Source organism: Bubalus bubalis, chromosome 20 (assembly GCF_019923935.1).
Source record: "Bubalus bubalis isolate 160015118507 breed Murrah chromosome 20, NDDB_SH_1, whole genome shotgun sequence".
In the NCBI taxonomy this organism is placed as follows: domain Eukaryota; kingdom Metazoa; phylum Chordata; class Mammalia; order Artiodactyla; family Bovidae; genus Bubalus; species Bubalus bubalis.
Window position 1 is genome coordinate 49,637,352 of NC_059176.1, and position 25,710 is coordinate 49,663,061.

Genomic DNA, 25,710 nt, shown 5'->3' on the forward strand with positions numbered 1-25,710 from the left:
ACAGTACTTCTCGTGCCGAGTAAGATAGTTGAGTTCACATATAAATGTTTGTGTGATGTAACTCTACTGTGACTGTAACAATTGTGAACCTACAAGTGTGCACTGTGTGCAAAAGACATCGCCTTGTTCTCGACATATTTATATCTCATTTACTCTCCCTGGTACTATTGCGGTTTTACAGATGAGGCTCAGAGAGGTTAAGAAACTTGCCTAAGCCTGCACAGCTCAGAACCTTGAGTCTACACTGCTTCCTACCATGCTACAGTCCGAATCACTCCGACCCACTTAAAGGAAAATAATCCCAGCTGTACCTGTTGTGGTTGCCTCTGAATCATCTGTCCCTCCTGCGGAGGCTGGGATAGAAGCATCAGTCGGGGAGGTGGCTGTGTCGGCTGTTTGGCTCTCTTCTCCTGAGTGCACAGGGCTTGAGGATTCGATTTCTAGACGTGCCTCTGCAGGGCGCTGGGTCTGCTGAGTCCACTCGGATTCTGGGATGGTGGTGCTGATGACAATATCCAGCCCCGAGGTGTGGCCAGACAGGTCTCTGCTGGTGTCAGTCCTGTCTCCAGAAGCCAGGGGAGTGGCGGAAGGTGAGCCTGATGCCTCTATGCTCACGTCAAAGGCAGGGGTTGACTCTCCACTCACTTCCGGGGTGGCCAAGCCCTCCGTGGGGCCTTCTGGAAAGGCTGAGGGGCTGCCACTCGCTCCCGGGCCTGAGGTTCCCTCCAGATCAGCTTCATGGAAGGTGGAGGTGGTTTCACTCAGGTTAGGGGACCCGGAAGCTCCTCCACTTGCCTCGGGGGCAGCAGACACTCCCACCTCAGCCTCGGGATAGGCTGACGTCTCACCGCTGGATTCTGGGACTGATGACGCTTCTACCCCAGATCCAGGGAACCTTGGCACATCCCCAGACGCAGAGGCTTCACCACTGGATTCAAAAAGCTGGGGGGTGTATGCTACGGGGGGTCTCTGGCCCAGTTCCTGGGAAACAGTTGGTTCAGTAACACCCTCCACCAACTCAGACGTGATTAACGTAACTTCTGGAAGTCCGGAGGCCTCCCCACTGGTGCTCATGGCTACAGAGGATTCCCCACTTACATCAGTGGTGCCAGAAAAGTCCCCACTAAAATATGGAGTACTTGCGGGCTCCCCACTGGGCTCCACTAGTCCAGACTGAAGCCCACTTTGGTCCAAAGATCCCAAATGGTCTCCAGACATGTCTGGTGCTCCAGAAGGGGCACCGCTAAGTTCCAGAATGCCTGAAGGCCCTTCTCCTGCTTCTTGGGCAGTTGGAGCCTGGGTTACAGATTCCACCAAAGTCCTGTCTACAAAAGAGACAGTGGGGAAACCAGACGGAAGTCCACTGCTGTCATATGCTCCGGAGGGCAGGCTGCTCCCACTCTCAGCTCCGGAGGCTTCTCCACTGACCTCAGTTACTCCGCTTGGCAGGCCACTGAGTTCTGGAGGCTGGGACGTAAACCCACTGGAGTCAATTTCTCCAGAAGACAGTCCACTGACATCCACTAGCCCAGATGTGCCTGAGAGACCCGCCTCTCCTGAAGGGAGGCCACTGAGTTCCACAGATCCTAAGCCTTCTTCTTCTTTAAATGTCGTTGGGGTCACTTCAACCAAACTGGTGTCCACGAACGTAATGCCAGAAGATTCACCACTGCCACTCACAGCACTGGAAACCAGGTCAGGGATCCCGGATGTTGTCCCACTGAACTCTGGCAAACCCGATGGTTGCCCACTGAGATCAGGGATCCCGGGTGCTTCTCCACTCAGGTCGGTTATGCCGAATGGTGGACCAAGGCCAGAAAGAATTCCAGAAGCTTCTCCACTGATTTCTGGTTGTCCAGAGGCCAGTCCGCTAAGCTCAGTCACGCCAGATATTTCTCCAGAAAACCCTGATGGCTGCCCACTGACCTCAAGAAGCCCGGAAGTTTCCCCACTAATGTCAGGAAACCCTGAGGGCTGTCCACTGACACCGAAGAGTCCAGAGGTTTCCCCACTGATGTCAGGAGACCCAGATGCTTGGCCACTGAGTTCAGCTCCTGAAGAGAGTCCGCTTGCTCCTCCACTAATGTCCAACTCACCGAAGGGCAGCCCAGATGTTTCTCCAGCACCGCTGATGTCAATGGTTCCCCTTCCTTCTAGTTCACCTGCTGTGGTGGCTGTGACGACTTCCACCAATGTAGTATCCACTAGGGAGACAGTTGGGAACCCAGATGGAAGTCCACTGAAATCAGGAAGGCCAGAGGATGGGCCACTTTCAAGGTCCACCCCAGAATACTCACCACTAAATCCAGAAGGAAGACCACTTGCTTCTGGAGCTTGCCCACTTCCTAGAGTTACAGAAGGTATTCTGCCAAGGTCCAAGGCTCCAGAAGCTGACCCAGTCAAGTCTTCTTTTCCAGAAGTCAACCCACTAAGATCCCCAGCTCCAGAAGCAGAGATCTCCAGACCTTCCCTTCCAGAAGGAAGTCCACTAAGGTCCCCTACTCCAGAAGCAGAAGTCTCTAGATGATCCTCTCCTCCAGAAGGAAGTCTACTGAGGTCCTCTACTCCAGAGGCAGAGATCTCTAGATGACCTTCTCCAGAAGGAAGAACACCGAGGTCCTCTACTCCAGAGGCAGAGACTTCTGGACCTTCTCCAGAAGGAAGTCTACTGATGTCCTCTACTCCAGAGGCAGAGATCTCTAGATGATCTTCTCCAGAAGGAAGAACACTGAGGTCCTCTACTCCAGAGGCAGAGACTTCTGGACCTTCTCCAGAAGGAAGTCTACTGATGTCCTCTACTCCAGAGGCAGAGATCTCTAGATGACCTTCTCCAGAAGGAAGAACACTGAGGTCCTCTACTCCAGAGGTAGAGATCTCTAGATGACCTTCTCCAGAAGGAAGAACACTGAGGTCCTCTACTCCAGAGGCAGAGACTTCTGGACCTTCTCCAGAAGGAAGTCTGCTGAGATCCTCTACTCCAGAAACATAGACTTCTGGACCTTCTCCAGAAGGAAGTCTACTGAGGTCCTCTACTCCAGAGGCAGAGATCTCTAGATGACCTTCTCCAGAAGGAAGTCTACTGAGGTCCTCTACTCCAGAAGCAGAGACTTCTGGACCTTCTCCAGAAGGAAGTCTACTGATGTCCTCTACTCCAGAGGCAGAGATTTCTGGACCTTCTCCAGAAGGAAGTCTACTGAGGTCCTCTACTCCAGAAGCAGAGACTTCTGGACCTTCTCCAGAAGGAAGTCTGCTGAGATCCTCTACTCCAGAAACAGAGACTTCTGGACCTTCTCCAGAAGGAAGTCCACTAAGGTCCTCTACCCCAGAAGCAGAGACTTCTGGACCTTCTCCAGAAGGAAGTCTACTGAGGTCCTCTACTCCAGAAACAGAGACTTCTGGACCTTCTCCAGAAGGAAGTCCACTAAGGTCCTCTACTCCAGAAACAGAGACTTCTGGACCTTCTCCAGAAGGAATTCCACTGAGGTCTTCTACTCCAGAGGCAGAGATCTCTAGATGACCTTCTTCTCCAGAAGGAAGTCCACTGAGGTCCTCTACTCCAGAGGCAGAGATCTCTAGATGAACCTCTCCTCCAGAAGGAAGTCCACTGATGTCCTCTACTCCAGAAACTTCTGGGCCCTCACCCCCAGAGGGCAACCTGTCAACTTTAGGAGCACTGGTCCATGTAATTCTCTCTTCTTCCCCTGAAGGCAGTCCACTTTCCACAGGCAGGCCTGAGCCCACTGCAGAGGTGAGCCCACTGGAGTCAAGGTCTTCAGAGGGCAGTCCACTTGCACTTTCCCCTGAGGGCTGCCCACTGAAGTCTAGGTGTCCTGAAATTTCTCCACTGCCTGTGAAGTCACCACTGACTTCGGGCACCCCAGACACCTCCCCAGAGCTTGGCAGCTCAGTCCTGCTGGGCACTGGGGCTGAAAGTGTGGATGGCTCTTCTGAGGGGAATGGCTCCTCTGAGGGGAATGGCTTCTCTGAGGGGAAAGGCTCCTCTGAGGGGATTGGTTTCTCTGAGGGGAATGGTTCCTCTGGGGGGAATGGCTTCTCTGAGGGGAATGGCTCCTCTGAGGGGATTGGCTTCTCTGAGGGGAACAGTTCCTCTGGGGGGAATGGTTTTTCTGAGGGGAACGGTTCCTCTGAGGGGAACGGCTTTTCTGAGGGGAATGGCTTCTCTGAGGGGAATGGCTTCTCTGAGGGGAACAGTTCCTCTGGGAGGAATGGTTTCTCTGAGGGGAATGGTTTCTCTGGGAGGAATGGTTCCTCTGAAGGGAACGGCTTCTCTGAGGCTGAGGGCACTTCCGTTCCAGAAGGGCCTTCTGTGTACTCCTCTGTTGCTTCTCCAGTGGGAGGCCATGTAGGAGGGATCCCTGGAGGAAAGGAAGAGGAAAGGCGAGGTGTGAATTTAGTAACTCTGCCCCATTTTAAGCTCATGCAGAGAAGCTGAACTCCATCCCTTCCACAGTAAGACTTTTTCCTCAAGAGCTCAGAGATCTCTCTAGACATTTTGTAATGGACCCTCGCACAGACACTTGGGAGAATGGGGACCAGGAAACTCCCCACCACCCTCAGGCTCTGCTTTGTGAGACTCTAGGGGGCACCACCCACATAAGTCACAGTATGTGACAGCCTGGCTGCTGCTGAAGGCAATCAAGGTCACCTTCTTTCAAGTGCTTCTACATTATCACCTCATTTATCTAGAACTATGATTTTTAAAGTGTGGTGTTTGGACCATCAGCACTGCATCAGCTGGGAGATGGACAGAAAAGCAGATTCTCAGGTCCCTCCCCAGCTCCACTGATTAGGAATTCTGGGGCAGGACATGGCACAATGTATTTTAACATTTATGCCCCTATGTTTGGGGCAGGACATGGCATAATGATTTTAATATTCTGACCATGCTGATAATTTCTGTAAGTGAGAATTGTGCATCAGAACTCATCCCTCTGAGGCCAAGAGGGATGTTTGCAAAAATACATCAACTTTTTCCATTCTGAGAGCCCTAATAGGGCTAATAGAGAGGATTTGGAAAAGAGAGAGAGAGAAAAGAAAGAAACCCCATAACTCTAAATAATTATGGTTATATTATTTCCTTTCTGTCCTGTTTCCTTTGGCATTGAAAAATAACTAGCTGGGATTGTACCTTGCATGTATTTTTGGGCTAATTTCCCAGACAGAGAACCTGAGCACAGAGGGTGCTGGGTCCCAGTGGTCAGGCTCACAGCCTACTCTCACTTAAAGGAGAATCCTGGATAAGGGTGGGGAGCTCAGGAACTGTGGTGGCATGCATGCAAGAGGATTTTAGGTGGATATTTACCCATCTATTTAAACACACATACACATGCGAGCGTGCATGCTGTCACTTCAGTCATTTCTGACTCTTTGTGACCTCATAGACTGTAGCCCGCCAGACTCCCCTGTCCATGGGATTCTCCAGGCATGGATACTTGAGTGGGTTGCCATGCCCTCCTCCAGGGGATCTTCCCAACCCAGGACTCAGGTCTCCTGCATTGCAGGCAGTTTCTTTACCACTGAGCCACCGGGGAATTTCCCCACACGCATACACATACACATAAATATATACACATACCACAAATCAGAAAATAGCCACTTACAGACATTACATTTTTGGTTTCTTGTCAAAAGCAAGTCAATTTAAAGAAAAAGGTCCAGAGTTAACAGCAGTAGAGATTGTTCCCCATATGGCTCAAATCAGTGAGGTGGAAGGGAACTGACGAAATATTGGGAAATATTTCTGTGGGGCCACTGGAGTCCCCTCCCATGAATAACTTCTGTTACTGGCTGCCCGAGTCCTGTGCCAAGCCACGCACTCATGCCCAAAAGGACTCAGTTCTTCCTGTCCTGGTGAAGGGCGAGGAATGGGCCTGAAGCAGGTGTGACTGCTGGGGGAGGTCTCTGAGTGAAAATACTACTTACTCCACTGATGCGACTTTACCTTCTGGGTTTGCATTTCCAGCACCCAGAGGAGCACTTGGTGTGGCCGGATTGCTTGGGGACTGTGCACTGACTGAGTGACTGGATGAATTAGTGGGAAGCTTTGATATATTCCTGTCTTCAAATGTACGTGACCCTGGGCAAACTGACTCTGCCAGGTATACACAGGTTACTGTGCATCACTATAAATCAGCCTTACCCAAAGTGGGCTATGTTAAAAACGTTCCATGAAAAAAAAAAGACCCTGTGGTCACATTCATTTGGGACCCATCGAATACACTGCCCTCTCTGCTTCACAGAGCGTATTAGCACATCCAAGGCTCTGAGAAGGTCTGCAATGGTGGGGGTTGTGGTTGGGTGCTATTAATGTTTCTGTAAGTCAGGATTTCCTAAACCTGATGCCTACTAAATGCTTTTTCCAATAGAGTTTGGAGTCTGTGGATTTCATCCCAGCAAGTCCCATGTGATTTAATCATGACAGCTGTTGCTCAGGAAGTTCTGACTGGGGACACCTGGCCCAAAAAAAAGGACTCAGATGGAGAAACAAGAGAAGACAGGTCTATACATCAGTGTCTCTTTTGCTGTCTCATATACAGGGTTATTGTTACCATCTTTCTAAATTCCATATATATGCGTTAGTATACTGTAATGGTGTTTTTCTTATGGAACAGTCTTTTGGACTCTGTGGGAGAGGGAAAGGGTGGGATGATTTGGGAGAATGGCATTGAAACATGTATAATATCATATATGAAATGACTCGCCAGTCCAGGTTCGATGGACGATACCGGATGCTTGGGGCTGGTGTACTGGGATGACCCAGAGGGATGGTATGGGGAGGGAGGAAGGAGGAGGGTTCAGGATGGGGTACACGTGTATACCTGTGGTGGATTCATGTTGATATATGGCAAAACCAATACAATATTGTAAAGTTAAAAAATAAAATAAAATTAAAAAAAATAAAAAGCAAGAGAAGACAGGTCACAGTGGGACTGCCAACAGCCACCCCCTCCCAGGTCCTTTTCCCTCTGTTGCAGTCCCTCCCACAAGAGTTTTAAGAGGTTAGGGAGTAGAGGTGTGAATGCAGGAGCACAGAGTAAGTGAGAGTCCTCCAGCTGATACAGTGCTGGGCATTTGGGGCGTTTAGCTGGAAGATAAGTGAGTGTAGAGAGAGTGAAAGAGAGAGAAGAGGTGTGTTTTATGAACAAAGCTGCCCTTTTTCTCCCTTAGGATTGGTCCTAGATGCCTGCTGAGGTGGCTGAAGTTGCCCATGGCAGCACACTTAGATAACATCAGGGCTGGGGGTCAGGGCTGGGGAAACAGATCACGGGTTCCAGGGAGAGAACACCCCCTCCTCCCCCCATCCAGGCCACACCCTGGCCCTGGGAAGCAGCAGGACATGCAGGAGAGCCCAGACGGACCTGGTAGTGGCAACGTGCCCGCTGGGGTGTAGGCAAGTTCCCATTCCGTCTTGTTTTCTGGCTCAACGGTGAAGCCTGGGATTGCAGTCGTCTCCTCCCCGACGGGGACAGCAGCCACGCCAGGCCCCACTTGGGTCACGATCCAGTCCTCCACGTCAGGGCCTGCTGTGGGTGCACTACCCTCCTCTTCTTCTGGAGAGGGCGCCGCTGAAACACCTAGAGGGGATATGTGTGGTGAGGGCTGGGGGCTCCTTCTTACCAGTGACCCACCCCAGGCTGGCCCTTCTTCAGGGGACCCAGGGGCCCATGAGGTGGGCCAGGCTTGTGCACAAATCTTGCTAGTCCTTGGACTTCCAACCCCCACCCAGTCCAGTGAGATGACGTTTGTCCGTAATTAATAAGAGGTGTTTGCTTCAACTATATCAATATGCACATACCATCAGCACTTTATTTCAGGGTGGTCTGGGGCACCTCTTTTGCAGAATCTATTATACATGCCAGGCATTGTTTAAAGGTGTGATGCATCAATGCATAAAATCATCTTAGGGCACTTCCCTGGTGATCCAGTGGCTGAGACTCAGTGCTTCCAATGCAGGAGCCTGGGTTCAATTCCAGGTCAGGAAACCAGGTCCCATACACTGCAACTAAGAGTTTGTGTGGAGCAACTAAAGATCCCTCCTGTCACAACTAAAGATCTTGCGTGCCGTAACTAAGACCCAGCACAGCCAAATAAATAAACAAATTTTTTAAAATAAGATAAAATCATTTTATCCCACAACAGCCATGTGAGAGAGATACATTATCTCACTTACAGACAGGGAAACTAAGGTTAAGTGACTTTTCCAGTGTCAGTGGCTTCTAAGTGACAGATCTAGTCCATGGGCCCAAGTATCTGGTGCCAGGGGCTTCCCAGGTGGTTGTAGTGGTAAAGAATCCACCTGCGAATGCAGGAGATGCAAGAGATGTGGGCTTGATCCCTGGGTCAGGGAGATCCCCTGAAGGAGGAAATGGTAACCTGCTCCAGTATTCTTGCCTGCAGAATTCCACAGACAGAGGAGCCTGACAGGCTACAGTCCATGGGGTCGCGAAAGAGTCGGACATGACTGAATGACTGAGCACACAGCACGATCTGATGTCAGACTCTCCGCTCTTAAGTACTGCAATGATGCCGCCTTTCTTGGGGACAGAAATGATGTTCCAAATGATGTTGTTCCTGGATCAAAATCAGGAGAGTGCTATTTAACATGCATGAAGCCATCCTGGCACTGGATGGTGAAGACAGGATTCATTGACTGGGAGTAACTGTTCTGGTTTTGTGCGCTTGATTGGGAAGGAAGCCAGGTTTCTCAGCAGATCTATAAAAGGCTGAGTCTACAGAGGGTCGGGGATGGATGGTAGAGATGCTTGGCTGAGAATTTACTGGGGGGCTAATTGGCTTGGCTTCTGATGTCCAGAGCAAGGAGAGGGGTGCTGGGGCAAGGGCCTCACCAAATCCTCTGGGAAGGGATTGGTTTTCTTGACTGACAGAGTGAGACTGAACTTTCTTCGAATTAGGTTTTAAAAGTTGACCCTGGGGCTTCCCAGGTGGGGCTAATGGTAAAGAACCCAGTCTGCTGATGCAGGAGACATAAGAGATATGGGTTTGATTCTTGGGTCAGGAAGATCCTCTGGAGGAGGGCATGGCAACCCACTCCAGTATTCTTGCCTGGAGAATCCCATAGACAGGATCTTGGTGGGCTATGGTCCCTAGGGTCGCAAAGAGTCGGACACGACTGAAGTGACTTAGGACTGAAAGTCTTGGAAACTTTGGGACGTTCAATGTTTGTTTGTTTGTTTAGAGATCCCCCCCTTTTTTAGATTTAGACCATTTTTAAAGTCTCTATTGAATTTATTACAATATTGTTTCTGTTCTATGTTTTGTTTTTTTTGGCCACAAGGAATGTGGGATCCTAGCTCCCTGACCAGGGATTGAACCCATGCTCCCTGCATTGGAAGGCTAAGTCTTATCTACTGGACTGCCAGGGAAGTCCCTTGGGGGTTTTTCTAAAAAAATTAACTTTATTTTGAAATAATTACATATTCACAGGAAATTATAAATATACTGAGTTTTGATGTATAGTATGTAAAATACGGCACAAGCCAGTACTACAGTCTACATTCTGGGCAGTGTATCTGGACCCATGGGCCCTGTAAGAACTCATCTAATTAGAGCCCAGCCAGTCCTTGGCCATGCCCTCTGAGTCGATGACATCCCTCTCAGAACTCCAATAACATGGCATACAGTCCTCTGCATGGGTCAGTTAGAAATGTGAATTTTTGGTGCTCAGTGAATAATAATTTGACTAAACTCATCACAGAAATATTTAGAAGCAGATGAAAGTTTGACCAGGCTGTACTAGTCAAAACTGTATATATACTTATATACACACATACACACAACATATATGTGTGTGATTTATTTGCAAAGCTAACATTTATTGAGCATTTACTATTTCCCAGGTACTATGCTAAGTGTTCTGTATGTACTACCCCAGTTAATCCTTCCAGCAACAATTCGAGATAGGAAATATTATATCATTATTTTATAGAGAAAGCAGAGAAACAGAGAGACTAAGTGACTTGCCCAAGGTCACACAGCTACGAAGCAGCAGAGTCATAATTAAAATTCAGATCTGCCTGATTTTAGAACCTAAGTTCTTACTTGTTTCTCTTTATGTGTCTCTGGGGGCACATTAGAAGGATGTACTTGCCACAGAGTCAAAGCCTAAGGTCATCCTGTGCAGAGGGACTGACTTTTTCCTCTTTGCTGTGATGGATGGGCAGAGATCAGGAGGGACGAGCCTGGGGGGGTCACCCCCAAGACAGAGCGGGGCTGAAGGGGAGTTGAGGACACAAACCTCGGAAGCAGAAGGCGTGGTGCCGGGACAGCGGATCCAGGAGGCCCGTCTGGTTGGGGTAGAGGTAGACGGTTCTCACGCCCGGTTTGTCCCCGCCACAGGCGGGCCTTGGGGTGACGATGGGGTAGCGGAGGCTGCCGTCAGCCAGCCAGCCGGCGTAGCACTTGTCCAGACCACGGCTCCAGGCAGCGTAGAGCTGGCCCGTGGTGGCCAGCGTGGCGTTCTGGGATTCACAGAACTCCTGGGCTTCCCAGAAGGTGAACTGCTCCAGGCGTGTGGCAAAGAACACCTCCCCTGGGGGTAGAGGCAGGTGGCAGGTGTGAGCCTCCGTGCCCACGGCCAGAGCAGCCGCTGCTCACCCAGGGGCAGGGCAGCCGCACTAAGACAAGTTAGTCACTCTCCATGCGAACAACCTCCCCTCCTTCTCTGTGGATTCTCCAGTCACATGTAGGCACCCCCTCTTCTGTCTAAGAAAGGCACTCCTGGGCACCCCGTGCTCCCCTAAATCTCAGCACTTAATCATGGAGCACTGAATGCTACGGACCTGTGGCCCCATCCACATCCTGTGAACTCAGGGAGCGGGGCCTGTGGCCACTCTTAGGGGTTGGAGTCCCAACACCCAGAACAATACTGGGGTCTGTATCTGATCTGGGGGGAGGAATTTCACATTTATTGAATACCTGCTTACACCAGGCACTTTTTATGCACATCTCATTTAATATTCAGTGAAGTCTCTGATATAAGCATAAATCAGCTCCATTTTATAAATGAGGAAACTGAGACATAGAGCAGTTAAGTAACTTGCCCAGGTCCCCAAACAAGTGAGTGGCAGTGTTGAAACCTCTCCAGAATGTCAGCATTTCCAAGATTGCATTCAGTGGGACAGTAATTTGGTGATTTAAATTGAAATGATAAGAAATAAGACCAAAGAAAGGGTCTGTGTTTCATTAAGCTTGGGTGATGCTTGGTTAAGCAGAGTTGAAGAGATTTTTTTTTTTTAATGCAGGACTTCTCAGAGTCTTTGATTTGTTCATGGGCACTGAGACTCTCAATGAGGCAGAAGGTGCATATAACATTTTCTGGTACAAGTAAATTAATTTATTTATCCATAGAACTTACTGCTTTTTCAAGAAACCAGCGCTTCCCTGCAATGCTGGGGAATCCACATGAACCATCTGGGAGGCAGACAAGGGGCCTGGCCTGAGAGAGGGACTGGGAAGGCCTTCTTTCTTAAATAGAACCCTTTCCTGGCTGCCTGCTCAGGTGAGAACGGGACTAGGTGGATGGTGATTCCCCCTCTTCTGCATCTCCGCATCAGTCCCCTCACCCTTCCTCAGCCCGAAATGTGAGAACAGGGCCTGTACCCTCGAGTCTGTCCACGTAGCAGTATACATCGTAGGTTTCTGATGGTGGCCGCACACCGTAGGTCCGGACCCCCGGGCTGCTGTCCTTGTCCCCCACACAGGGGGTCCGCGGGCTCACAATGGGGTATCTGCAGGGGAGGGTGGGAGCGGCGGATGAGAGCTTGTTCTGGAAAACTGGGGATGCGGGGCCCCAGGGTGAGGCCGGCAGGTCTCCTGAAGGATTCAAACCAGGAAGGAGGACTTCCCTGGTGCGCCAGTGGTTAAGAATCTGCCTGCCAGTGCAGGGGACACGGGTTCAACCCCTGGTCTGGGAAGATCCCACATGCTGTGGGGCAACTAAGCCCATGAGGCACAACTACTGAGCCCATGCACTGCAACCACTGAAGCTGCACACCCTGAAGCCCATGCTACGCAATGAGAGAAGCCACCACAGTGAGAAGACTGCCACGGTAACTAGAGAGTAGCCCCCACTTGCCACAACTAGAGGAGGTCCACAAGCAGCAGTGAAGACCCTGTGCAGCCAAAAAAAAAAAAAAAAAAAAACAGGAAGGAATCTCTCATGCAGCATGTTCCCTGTGCAGCTGGGGATGGGGCCGCCTGGGGGCCATAGAGGGATTCCTGGCTTCAGAAGAAAGCCCATGACATGGAAGGGTCAGGTTAGTGAGGACTGGGGGGCTTGACAAGGAGCTCTCAATATGTTTTTTGAGGAGAAATGACCAAGGAGTTAATGTCTCCTGGGACCCATTCCCACCCTCTCGGAATACGTTTTGGTTCTGGGGGAGAAATTAAGGGGTCAGCCAGGAGCCACTAATTAACGGAGCACGTAGTGTGGTGGGTGCCGCAGGCTCAGGCTCGCCAAGCCTGACCTCGCACGGTTGGGTCTGGACTGGCAGGAGAGCCCAGCTCGTCTGTCACCTGACTGTCTGGTCCTGCAGCCAGCCGGCGTCACACTGCTCGTAGCCTGCTTCGTAGGCGGCCTGGAGCTGCTCGGGCGAGGCGATGATGGCCCCGGTGCGCAGGCAGGCCTGCTTGGCCTCCTCAAAGGTCAGCGAGTAGCGGGAGGAGCCGGGGCGGTAGTGGAACACGACTCCTGGGTGGGGAGGAGAGGGAGAGGTGAGACAGGTCAGGATCAGGGCATGGACCAAGGGCCACAATGCCAACGTCCATGGAACCTGGTTCTCAAGGCTTTGCAGGTGTGGAAGGAGCCCTGGCTCCTTGAGGAATGACCTCTTTTCATCCCCTCCTTCCTTTCCTACTCCCCATCTGATTCCTTGTCAAGTTGGTAATCTCTGCTAATTCAAACTGCTCCTGAAATTCACCTTCCCGAGAAAGCCTTCTAGGAACCTTCTGCCATGGGTGTCCCCAACCCTTCATTCTGGCTTCCTCACTCCAAGGCTGCTCATTTGTCCCCAGACTCTTGAAAACAAAGGCACTTGCTCTTAGTATAAAAAGAATAAGTGATCACTGCAGAGCATTTGGAAAACACAGAGAAGGACAAATAAAAAAATCAAACAAATCTATCAAACCACTGCCTTTCTTCCACTTGGCCCAAAGTCCTGGGTTCAGGGGGTAGGTGGTCCTCCTGCAAATAGCTGCAAGAGTTTGTGCGGGTGCACTGGGTATACGTCGGGGCATGAGCACAGGGCACAGCCTGTGTATGAACCCCCACTCACTCTGCCTCCCCCGTTGCATTTAACTGGACACACATTGGTTTTTGACACTTCCCTGGGTGACTGGTCAGTTTACATCCAGCTGTGGATGGATTCCTAATCTGAGTCTCCCCCACGTTCTTATCCTGTCCTGTGTTAGATGCTCACCTATCCATTGGCACCTTTATGGGTGGTGGCCACGTGGAGGGAGTGAGGGTCTCTCCAGCCCTGAGCCAACCCGGGACACAGTTATTGTTGGCCTCTAAGCAATTCTTCCTTCTCAACATACTGTATTTATCTGCGTGATTCAGGCTGACATCTCACTTGGTGGCATCATGGGAGTGAAGGTGGATGGCGGTGGCCATCTGCCCCACCCCCAGGTGGAGACACTACCAAGGTCCTGATGGAGGCCACCCCAGTACGTCTTTCCTATTCATGGACTCGAGTTTTGGAAACAGCCAAGTTCCATGTGATGTGACATCCCAATTATTCAAATATTTATTTATTTTTTGGTCGCCTGGCACGTGGGATCTTAGTTCCCTGACCAGGGATTGAAGCCACGCTTCATGCATTGGAAGTGTGGAGTCTTAACCATTGGACTGCCAGGGAAGTCCCCATCCAGACATTTATTGAGCACCTGAAACACCACCATCCCAGAACCGAGGTGGCAAACGTTTACTGAAAAAAGCCTGATAGCACACATTTCAGACTTTGTGGGCTAAATGGGTTTTGTACATCTACTTGATCCTACCCTGATAGCCCTAAATGGCCACAGACAACATGTTACCAAATGGGTGTGACTTTGTTCCAGTCAAACTTTATTTGTGGACATTAAAATTTGAATTTTATATAATTTTCACAATACGTCACAAAATGTTATTTTCTTTGGACTCTTCCCCTCAACTACTTAAAAAGCTTCTTAATTCTCAGTTCATGGGCCACAGAAGAACTGAACATGGGCTACAGCTAGATTTGGTCCATGGACCACAGTCTGCAGACCTCTGTTCTGGAGGGCCAGTGTTGTGAGAAGCCCTGAGGGTACCCATTGCAGCCGAGTTCAGCGGCTCTATTCTGCAGAAGTGCCTGTTGGGGCAAGGAGGGCCCATGGGCAGAAGAGCCCCGGATTCCTTTGCCCTTCACCTCTGCCTGTTGATACATTCTCTGGTTTTTACCTCTGACTCCATTTGAAGGAAATGCTTTGTGACAAGGAGCCGCTCACCCATAAAAGAGCGTGAGCACCAGTGGTGTGGCCCATCCCCTTTGTTTCTTGTTTCACAAGTGAGGAGAGCTGAGTCTGAGGGGAGGGACGCTTGTCTCACATCCCAGGTGAAGTTGAAAGTACAGAAGAACCTCCACCCAGGTGGCTCAGTGGTAAAGAATCTGCCTGCCAGCGCAGGAGACGCAGGTTCGATTCCCTGGGTTGGGAAGATCCCCCGGAGAACGGAAATGGCAACCCACCCCAGGATCCTTGCCTGGAGAATTCCACGGACAGAGGAGCCTGGCAGGCACAGTCTGTGGGGTCACAAGGAGTCGGACATGACTGAGTGACTGAGCACTTCCTGCACCGCACACAGAAAACCCCAGACCAAGCCCTTTCCCCAGCCCTGGATGCAGCCCCTTGAGCGGCGGACACTTACCCCCTGGCAGTCGTGGCTGCCCAGGGACCTCGGCTACACCTGGGGCTAAGGTCACCTGCACGACGAGGTCCTCGCTGGTGAAGGCCGTGGGGGCTCCCAGGCCGGGCGTGGACTCGCTGGGAAAGGCCCAGGGCCGGGTGGCCTCTCCAGTCCTGTTCTCTACTTCAGGGAATGCAGTGGCCCTTACTTCGGGGACAAATGTGAAAGGCTCCTTGGTTTCCGGGGCGGTGGGGGAGACTTCAAAGTCGGGCTTTGCCGTGAGGATCACGCTGCCTCGGGCTTCACCCTCGGTGATATTTCGGGGCAGGGGCAGCTCCATGTCAGGCCAGGTCACCGTCTGGATGGTGATGGCCTCCTCGCCGCCCACCCCGAAAAAGTTTTCTGGGATGTCCACAAAATCTTCACCTGGGGCAGGGGGCAGAGACAGGCATTAGTGCTTGGCCTGGGGCTGGCTTGATGGAGATGAATATCAGATGCTCCCCTCCTCTGCTAAGAAAAGAAAACACCTACTGTGTGCCAGGCACCAGGCCGGGCCCATTGCTGGAGACCTCAATGGCTTCAGTATTTATTATAGGGGTGCCCTAGATTGCAAGAATATGCAGTCACCATAGCACAAAACCCTGACCAATCAGCTCACTGTTTATTAAAACCATCTTGTTCCAACATCCCTTCCTGAGTAATGCCAGCCAGTTGCTTCCTTACCTATCTTGTGAGCACCTGCTGAGCCTCTGATGTTAGAACTAGCCAATGGGACAATGCAAATCAATTAGAAAGAGAGATGAAAAAATCTTCCCAAAGATGCAGGAGCTCATGAAATTCATCAAAGTGCCATGAGAGAACTGTCTGCCTCAGTCATGAACAAATGAGCCACTTAGTAATGAATAAAGAGAGCATTCAGGAGGATGCTACAACTGCAAACAGGGTGGTGGGAATATTGAAAAGTGAAGGGAAGCTTTTGGGGGTAATTCTAATTATTTTTTGCACAAATAACCCTAGACAGTGTAAAATACAGGATAAAAACATTTTTAAAAGTTTTAGTCTAAATGTTCACAATAAAGTCCTTGTCAAAACCTTTTTCCCACTCTTAAGTAACACTATGGCCCTCGTTTTGAAGTGAATTCAATTAAAAAGGGTAACTGCAGAGAGGAAGGTGGGAGGGAGGCTCAAGAGGGAGGGGACATATGTATACTTATGGCTGATTGACAGAAAGCAACTCAATTCTGTAGAGCAATTATCCTTCAATTAAAAAATACTTTTAAAATTTAAAAAAGGACGGATCACAGCGCCCTCCTGTGGCGCAAGGTCTCAAGTCAGGCCCCCACATCTTCCCATTAGACAGATAAGGAAAGTGAGGCTCAGGGCCTTGACTTTGTCACAGCTGCCCAGGAGTGACTGGCAGAGACGTAATTCAAACTTGAGAACAACAGTCTCTGAATCTCATGTTTTCCCCCAGTTCTGGGCTGATGAGATAGGACTGGGTACACTGCAGGCTGCAGTGATTCTAGCTTCCCTAGGAATCCATGAAAATAGGGGGTGCTAAGACATGGGGTTCAGGTACCCAGTGGACCCTTGAAGGAGGTGAAACCCAACTCCCCATTCTAAGATTTCATCCTCTGGGTCCCCATTTCGGTGGCATGCTCCCCACCGAAATGCCTCCAGCCCAAACCCACCTGTGTAGCAGATGGCGTCATAGCGGGATGAAGGGTCAGGGTAGCCTGTCTGGTTGGCATGCAGGTAGACGGTCCTCACTCCCAGGAGGTTGCCCCCGCAGTTAGGCCGGGCCTTGGAGATGGGGTATCGCACGCTGCGGTCAGCCAGCCAGCCGGCGCTGCACATGTCCATGCCACCCTGCCAGGCCAGGTAGAGTTGGCCCGTAGTGGCCAGCCGGGCGCCCAGCCGCCGGCACTCGTTGGCTGCCTCTTGGAAGGTGAACTTCTCCGGGGATGTTGCATAGAAGACCTCGCCTGCAGAAGACACAGCCGGGAGGGTAAGGAGCTCCTTCCCACGTCTGCCCTGAGTCCCCAGGGAGATCCCCAGGTTCCTCTGAGTTTGGTCTTTAACTGGGGAAAGCCCTGGTCCCACGTATCTGTATTTCAGGGGTAGGATGGAGGGTTGGGAGGGATATCGAGGTAGGGTATGGTATCCTGGATTAGCGCCCTGCCCAGGAGGAGGCCCGCGTGACCCTGAGAGTCCGCAGGAAGAAGGGGCTGGGCGGGGGCTCGTGGGAGGGCGGGGCGGCCTCACCCTCCATCTCCTCCGCGAAGCAGTACACGTCATAGGTTTCGTTGGTGTCCCGGATGCCGTAGGTTCTCACGCCCGGAAACTCATCCTTGTCTCCATAGCAACCTTCCCTCGGCGTGTGGATGGGGTACCTGCCCGGAACCCAAAGCAGGGATGTGACACTCGGGGGACGGAGGGGCCCGGTGACCTGTGTCCTTGTACTTTCCTCCCTTGTGGGAGGAAGCGGTGACTTACTGATGTGTTTGCCGGGATCTGCTGAGATCTGTGGGCTACTTGTTTCTACAGATTTTTCCCAGCTTTATTGAGATGGAGGTTTTCATTACTATTGGTGACAGAAAGTGGCGCCTTTTACTAAATATTTATTGGTACCAAACATGTTCTATCAGGGGCTTGCAAACCTTTTCTGTAAAAGGATGGATAGTAAATATTTAAGGTCTTGCAGGCCAGAGGGTCTCCACTGTGACCAATCACTCAACCTTGCCATCCTAGTGCAAACGAAGCAACCACAGACAAAATAACAAGCGGGGCTGTGTTCCCATAAAACTTTGTTTACAGAATCAAGGAGTGGGTTGGACTTGACCCATGAGCCATAGTTTGCTGAACTCTGCTCTGTATCATTGGAGTCTCACATCAACCTAAGAAGGAAGGTGCTATAACCACTCTAAACTATAAGAAAGTGGGGCCTAGAGATGTTAAGCAACTTGTTCAAGGTCACACAGCCTCTAAGTATCAAAACTGGGGTTTGAGGTATATAAGTACTTCTTGTATCTGAGGTGTGGTCTCTTGCACTATGCTAGGCTGTTGAATCACCTTGCCTTTTTTTTTTTTTTTTAAATGGTTAATGGCTTTTTTTTTATCCTGAGATCTTTTGCCTATCCCAAGATTACAGAGCTATTTCCCTTTGTTTTCTTCTTGTGGCTTTGTGGTTCTGGCTTTTGCATTTGGAGCTTTGATCCACCTCGAATGAATTGTCTCATCTTGCTTTTAGGCTTGCTTACATGATTGCCCTCTAAGGCTCTGTCTGTCTTGCTGGGCAACCCACCCATTCCTTAGCAGCTGAGCTCAGGGGAAAATGAACCCAAAAGCTTAATTTACATGTGTCTTGCCCTATTAAAAACAGAATAGAAAGTGGTTCACAAAAATATGTAAACACCAAAATTTAAAAAAGATGTAAAGGGAAAAATGAGTAGGAAGAATAATGATGTATAATTTGCATGGAGAAAATGCTCACGTAGAGCTATGCTGCTAGTGATCACTCATCCACCACAGGACAGAGGACCAAGGATTTGGGACCTGACCTCGAACTGGCCAAGGCATCTGTCTAGCCCCAGCCCAGGCTGGCCTTGGTGTCAGGCTGGCACCAGCTCAGTGCTGGTCGGCGTTCCAGTCTGTCTCCCACTCCACTCCGATGGTGGCCCCGGGGCTTACCTCACAGTCTGATCGGCCAGCCAGCCGGCGTCGCACTGGTGGAAGCCATCCTCATAGGCGGCCTGCAGCTGCTCGGGCGTGGCGATGATGGCGCTGTTCTGCAGGCAGGCCCGCTGCGCCCTGTCAAAGTCCAGGGTGTAGCGCGTGGAGATGGCTCTGTAATGGAACACGATGCCTGCAAGACACAGGAGAGCGAGAGGGCAGGTCAGTGCAGCCTCCCCTCATCCAGGCCCTCATAGAATCAGGGAGAGTCAAGGGAGCATAGAGACATCTGGGCTGGGCCTCCAGCTGATGGGTGAATCCCAGCTCCATATCTGCATGGGGTGCTTCTGCCTTTGCTAGAACATTTCTATTAACAGGGAGCTCATTACCTTACAAGGCATCTTTTTGGAAACCTGTGATAATTCTGATAATCAGGTTATTTGACTTGGATCAAAATCTGCCTTCCTCATAATTTTTCATGTCATTCCAGGACCCCATATTTGCTTTGCACAAAGATGCCCCCTCAGCCCAGGGCCATCCCAGTGAGAGTCTTGTTTAAGGCACAGGTAGGAGCAGACTGCCTTTCAGAGAGTGCTGAGCACCAAAGAATCAATGCTTTCGAATTGTAGGGGTGGAGAAAACTCTTGAGAATCCCTTGGACAGAAAGGAGATTAAACCAGTCAATCCTAAAGGAAATCAACCCTGAATATTCATTGGAAGGACTGATTCTGGAGCTGAAGCTTCAATACTCTGGCCACCTGATGTGAAAAGTCAACTCACTGGAAACGACACTGATGCTGGGAAAGATTGAAGACAGGAGGAGAAGGGGGAAACAGAGGATGAGATGGCTGGATGGCATCATCAACTCAATGGACATGAGTTTGAGCAAACTCCAGGAGATAGTGAAGGCTTCCCTAAGCCTGGCATGCTGCAGTCCATGGGGTTGGGAAGAGTTGGACAGAACTGAGCAAATGAACAACAACAACCCAACAGGAAAAACTTGGTGCTGACTGAAGTCCTGAAGCCTACCAAGAACACAAGCATATTCCTTAGTCCATTGAGGGCAGGGGACCAGAAAGTCCTCATCCCTTTCTTTGGCTTCTGGAACTGGAGGTGGAGGAAGGAAAAGACATCTGGGTGGAGAGTCAGGAGATGCTCTGGCTCCCTTCCTGGGAAACTTCAGGCAAGTCACTTAACCTCAGTTTGCTTGTCTGTAAAATGGGGATGATCACAAAGCAATCGAATCACAGGATTGTTGGGAAGCACAGATTGTCATTCATTACATGTGACTGTGGCCACGGAGTATTTAATTCACTCAGAGTCCAGTGAGAGTGATGTTACTAGCTTCGTGTTACAGAGGAAGCAACTGAAGTTAAGTAACTCAACCGAGGTGCAAACTGGCAGGAGGAGGAGCTGGGGTTTGCAAGCCAGCCAGCCTGGGTGCCCACCAGTGAGGATGGCATTCTGGTTCTTTCTGTAGGTGAAGCAGGGTCCCCCCGGTCAGGCTCTCACCTTTTACCACGACCTCTAGGGTGGCCTGGCTGTCCTCGATGCCGTGCATCACCTCACAGCGATAGATCCCGGAGTCATTGGAGCGCATGTTCTGGATTTCCAGGGTGGCGTCGCTGGGGATGGCGGGGTAGTTGGGCAGCGTGACCTTGTCTTGGTAGGCGCTGTTGACCCGCACCCGCCCTTCAGTGGCCACCAGCAGCACCACCTCCTTCTCCTTGGAAATGCGGCTCCACTTGATTCTTGGGGCGAGGGGGGCGGTGGAGGGGGCGGTGGTCACGGGGTGCATGGGGTCGATGAAGTAGCAGGGGATGGTGAGGGAGCTCCCCAGGAGGACCCGCAGTGGGGACGGTTCAGGGATGCTGACACTCAGTGAGTTGTCAGGTTCTGTGCAGGGAGACATGGGGCGGGAGACAGAGCCGTTAGTGCCCAGAGGGGACCACCCAGCCTCTCTGTCAGTCCTTCTGGAAATGACAATGTCTGTGCTGGTGCTGGGGAAGGCTCCTGTGTCATATGGAATTCCCTTTCCAGAGCAGCTTCCTCAAGACCCCCTGGTCTCTGTGCCTCAAGATGGGAACTATGGAGCCAGAAAGGATTGCAGAGGAGGCCAGTGGGAAATTCACAGGTGTACCTCTTTGTTTCTCAAACTGGGGTACCCTAGGTGATGCCAAGCCATGGGATAAACAGAATCCATCTTTCTGGAGTCACAAGCCATGGGATAAACAGAATCCATCTTTCTGGAGTGACAGCTTGACTCAAAAATTGGTAAAAAGTTACTTTGGGGGAGAAACTCCAATACTTTGGCCACCTGATGTGAAGAGCTGACTCATTGGAAAAGACCCTGATGCTGGGAAAGACTGAAAGCAGGAGGAGAAGGGGATGACAGAGGTTGAGATGGTTGGATGGCATCACCAACTCAATGGACATGAGTCTGAGCAAACTCCGGTAGATAGTGAAGAACAGAGAAGCCTGGCATGCTGCAGTCCATGGGGTAGCAAAGAGTCGGACATGACTTAGTGACTGAACAACATCAAGAAAAAATTACTATGGGGAAGAAAAAATTTATACAACTTGTAAAGCTAAGATATAAAAATATCAAACACTTAAGGAGGTCTGCTTTGGGCTCCATCCTGACCTTGCAGAAGGACTAGTCATTCTGTTCTGTTGTTGGGGGCTCAGGGGCCTAGTTGGAGAGGCATCAGAGAAGATCAGACGTTTAAGTCTGCAAAGAGTCAGCCTGGGGTGGGTTGGGATATGATGAGACTCCATTAAAAAAACAACAACAAACCTAGATGGTATTGATAGGGAAGATGCAGAGAGTTTGCAAATTCTGTTAGAAGTCAAAAATCTTCCTGGTATTGGAAAGAAAGAGCCTTTGAAAAAAACAGCACATATACTTATTGAACAGTCATATACTTATTGAACTTTTTTTTCCAGGAGAGCCTGCAGGTTGACCATAAAAATGTTTCAGATATTTGTAAGTGGCAGATATATAGCAAGGCAAGAAAGAGGGAGCCAGGAATGTTTGGGGTCCAGCCCTAACCTTTTGATATCCTGGGGGGTCACTAGCAGGCCCTTCACAGAAATATCCCTCTGAGGCTCCGCCCTAGCACAGGACACAGCATGGTTTTAGTGTTGGTAGCTCCCCAGGGCAGGTTCTTCCCAGGTGGCACTAGTGGTAAAGAACCCACCTGCTGATGCAGGAGACATAAGAGACTCAGGTTCAATCCCTGGGTCAGGAAGATCCTCTGAAGGCGTGTGTGGCAATCCACTCCGGTATCCTTGCCTAGAGAATCCTATGGACAGAGGAACCTGGTGGGCTACAGTCCATGGGGTCACAAAGAGTCAGACAATACTGCACTGACTGATCACGCACACACGGTTCTCCAGGGACAACTGGAAGTGACAGCAGCACCAGCTCTGCATTTTTAAAGCTCCCAACCAACCCTCATGAAATGGTTGGCCTGTGTGGGCAAATCACCCCAGGGTATAGCCAGCTGGGTATTCAAGGGTCTCAGGGAAAGAGTACAAGTGGAGACTCATGGATCATATGTCTAAATATTTAAAAGCTATAAATCAAGCCAATAGACCAATAAATTATTTTTAAAATTGTTCTATCTTCTTATTTGACAATGATACCTTTCAAAATGAAAAACCAGATTCAAATTTAGAATTCTTGGATCCCTTAGAATTTTGCATTGGGATGTGGTGGCCACACTGGAGGAGAGGGAATCAGGACCCCTTTTCTTCCCTCACAGCTCTGCACTGTGAAGGGTCTGTATTTATCCAGGCCCTCACAACCCAGCTCTGTCCACACCCGAACAGCCACCCCTTCACCTCTCCCGCTGGCCTTCTGGTGGCTCAGACTGGCAATGGTGGGTGGTCCTTTCATGGAAGGATGGACCTAGAGGAGCAAACCATGCAGCCCTGGAAATGACTTGGGTCCAGCTGGACAGGGAATTCTGGGCGTCCTGGGTACCCAGAGGGAGAATAGAGCAGGGTGGACACATATCATTGGCCCTACAATTCCTCACTTTTAGGGAATGTTGGGACTGTGGGAGAGTCAGAGACGGGGGCCTCTAAAGTGATGGCCCAGATCAAGCACCAGGACTATCAGTGCCAGGCTTGGTCTTCAACCCCCGAGTCCAGTCCTCAGCGCCTGTCGGGTAAATGAGACACACGTGGGGATGTCCTCACCTGAAACTTCTACTGAGATGGCTGCTGTGATGACCCTCAGAGTCACAAACACCAAGAGTAAAGTGGTCATAGTTCACCTGGAAGAGAGGGGAACAGAGATGTCATTCAGAGGTTCAGATACGGTGAGGTTGAGGGTCACGTGTCACATGACAAGTGTGATAAACTCCTCATCCATGGATCTGAAATCACATCAAGAGAAGGAGGCTAATATAAAAAAAGTGATAATGATTATACTTGAACAATGGCTTTATGGATAATTTTATTTTGCACTTTGGATTTTTTTTTTCATGTTTTATGAAGTGTCTATGATAAGCATGTATAGCTTTTGTGATTAAATAAAACAACAGATATTTATCTAAAAGGCTATAAAGAGTTGGACACGAGTGAGCGACTTAGTGTATAAACACACACACACACATTAAGGATTATAAAATATCCTCAGCTGATCTACTGTTTATCTCACCTATGTGCAAAGAAAAATGAGGTTTTATTGGAAAAAAAAAAAAACCAAAAACCTATAAGGAGGCTGCATTGTGATCTGGGTGATATCTTCTCCAAGAATCCTGTCCTCACAAAACCTTCATGGATTCCTCAGTTTAATTACCAGTGTGAGGCTGTAATTAAATTTATCTCCTCCTGCGTTTTCTAGGGAACCTCTCATCTTCTAACCAGTCAAGTCTCATCCTAAAGGATCCCTGTGATGGTTGATTTTATGTGTCAATTTGACTGGTCCATGAGGTGCTCAAATATTTGGTCAACTATTATTCTGGGTGTGTCTGTGAGGGTGTCTTGGGAAGAGATGAACATTTAAATTGGCAGACTGAGTGGAGCAGATTGCCCTGCCAATGGGGGTGGGCCTCACCTAATCAGTTGAAGGCCCACATTTTGCCCCAAATGGCTGAACCTTCCCTAAAAAGAGATAATGTCTCTTGCCTGATGCTCACCAAACTGCCTTCAGACTTAAACAGAAACATTGCTTCTTCTTGGTTTCAAGGCTTCACACCCTGGCTCTCCTGGCTCTCTAGCTTGCCAAGTGAAAGTGTTAGTCACTGAGTTGTGTCCAACTCTTTGCAACCTTATGCTCTGTAGTCCACCAGGCTCCTCTGTCCATGGAATTCTCCAGGTGAGGATACTGGAATGGGTTGCCATTTCTTCCTCCAGGGGATCTTCCCGACCCAGGGACTGAACCTGGGTTTCCTACATTGCAGGCAGATTCTTTACCATCTGAGCCAATTTGTTAGCTTGCCAAAATCCTTCACAATCATGTGAGCCAATTCCTTAGAATAAATCTCTTTCTATATGTATATGCACAACCAAATAGTTCTGTTTCTCTGGAAGCAGAGAAACCCAACCCTAACCCTAACCCTAACCCTACCTAACACAGTTCCCCAGGCCCAGAAAAGTGACGCGAGTTACCCTATCTCCTTGATAAAATCTGAACCTGCCATCAACTCCAAATTCAGGAACTTGTGTGTTTTTGGACAGAGAATGTACCAGGATTTGGGGCACAATTCAGGGGTCTCATTCAAGTCAGGGGAAGGATGCTCACCCAGATTGCTCTGTGGGATATGTGCTAAGTCGATTCCGTCATGTCTGACCCTGTGACCCTATGGACTGTAGCCTGCCAGGCTCCTCTGTCCATGGGGTTCTCCAGGCAAGAATACTGTGTGTTGCCATTCTCTCCCCCGGGGATCTTCTTAACCAAGGGCTTGAACCTGCCTCTCTTACATCTCCTGCATTAGCAGGCGAGTTCTTTATCACTAGCACCATGAGAGAAATGACAGCCCAGGACCCTTGAAGCAACCCCTGTTGGCCCAAACAATGACTTCATATGAATTAGAGAAACAAACTTTCCTTACTGTCATCTGTTGGAAAACCGTCCCAGAAAGTACACTTATCTGCGATGACAAAACGTAAAGGGAACCCCCTGCGTAACTGGAACCCTGACTCTGAGCGGGCCAGAGTACTCAGACCTCAAGAAGACCCATCTGAATTTACAAGAGATCAACCAGAGGGATGGTTCTCAAATTGGGCTACACACTGACATCACCTGGGCTTCAGCCTGGTCCTCAGACATTTTAAAAGCTCCCTAGAATGTTCTAAAATGTGGCCAGGGCACTGCTGGCTAGAGAGTATGCAGTCACACTGCGGACACTTGTGACTTGCACCCCATGACACGTGCCCTAAAGACAGGAAGGGAGCTTTCACAGGCTGAGTGCAATGCCCAACTGAGGCTGCAGCCAGCGTCCCTGACCTGGACTCTGTCAGCGTCTGATGACCCAGTAGGAATCTCTGTTGGCTCAGTCACCATCAGCTGTGGCTGGATGGATTTGAGGATGAGAGGCTCTGAGGTTCCCACCCCTAGAATGTGGGGAAGGGAGTGAGTAGGGCCAGGACTCTGGGGACCCTCGTGAGTGACCCTAGTCTGTCATTCTTTTAAAAAAGTTTTTTTTTTTCTTTTTAGATGTGTGTGTGTGTATATATATATATATATATATATATATATATGTAGTGGACATGAGTTTGGGTAAACTCCGGGAGTTGGTGATGGACAGGGAGGCCTGGTGTGCTGAAGTTCATGGGGTCACAAAGAGTCAGACATGACTGAGTGATTGAACTGAACTGAACTGATATATTTTTAATTTGGCTGTGCTGGGTCTCAGTTGCAGCATACAGGATCTTTATTTGTGGCATGTGCAATCTAGTTCCCTGACCAGGGATTGAACCCAGGCCCCCTGCACTGGGAGTGTGGAGTCTTAGCCAATGGACCACCAGGGAAGTCCCTTAGCTTGTCATTTGAGTGATCTTTCCACAGCTATCCTTCATTCATTCCACGTACAGTGGGCACCTGAGGGATGAAAAGGTTGTCTGTGTGGGTGCTTCTGGGGGCTCAGAGATGAAAGCGTGAGGCGTAGGATGAGTAGGAA

General features: G+C 49.9%; 1 protein-coding gene across 3 annotated transcripts in view; it reads right to left on the reverse strand.

Moving 5' to 3' along the window:
• Positions 1 to 25,710, reverse strand: part of ACAN (aggrecan) — a 68,144-nt gene that overhangs the window by 16,341 nt on the left and 26,093 nt on the right. For 2 of the 3 annotated variants that reach the window (XM_044932747.2, XM_044932745.2), the window contains exons 2-12: positions 22,784 to 22,860; positions 20,090 to 20,473; positions 18,596 to 18,770; positions 17,171 to 17,298; positions 16,597 to 16,890; positions 14,927 to 15,331; positions 12,556 to 12,730; positions 11,641 to 11,768; positions 10,277 to 10,570; positions 7,380 to 7,595; positions 312 to 4,376 (exon numbers count right to left, since the gene is read on the reverse strand). In XM_044932747.2, coding sequence (XP_044788682.2) covers positions 312 to 4,376; positions 7,380 to 7,595; positions 10,277 to 10,570; positions 11,641 to 11,768; positions 12,556 to 12,730; positions 14,927 to 15,331; positions 16,597 to 16,890; positions 17,171 to 17,298; positions 18,596 to 18,770; positions 20,090 to 20,473; positions 22,784 to 22,853 — 6,334 coding nt within the window. In that variant the 5' untranslated portion in view covers positions 22,854 to 22,860. Of the gene's footprint in view, positions 1 to 311; positions 4,377 to 7,379; positions 7,596 to 10,276; positions 10,571 to 11,640; positions 11,769 to 12,555; positions 12,731 to 14,926; positions 15,332 to 16,596; positions 16,891 to 17,170; positions 17,299 to 18,595; positions 18,771 to 20,089; positions 20,474 to 21,777; positions 21,833 to 22,783; positions 22,861 to 25,710 lie in introns of those variants that run through there. The other variant, XM_044932746.2, reaches the window with a different exon arrangement.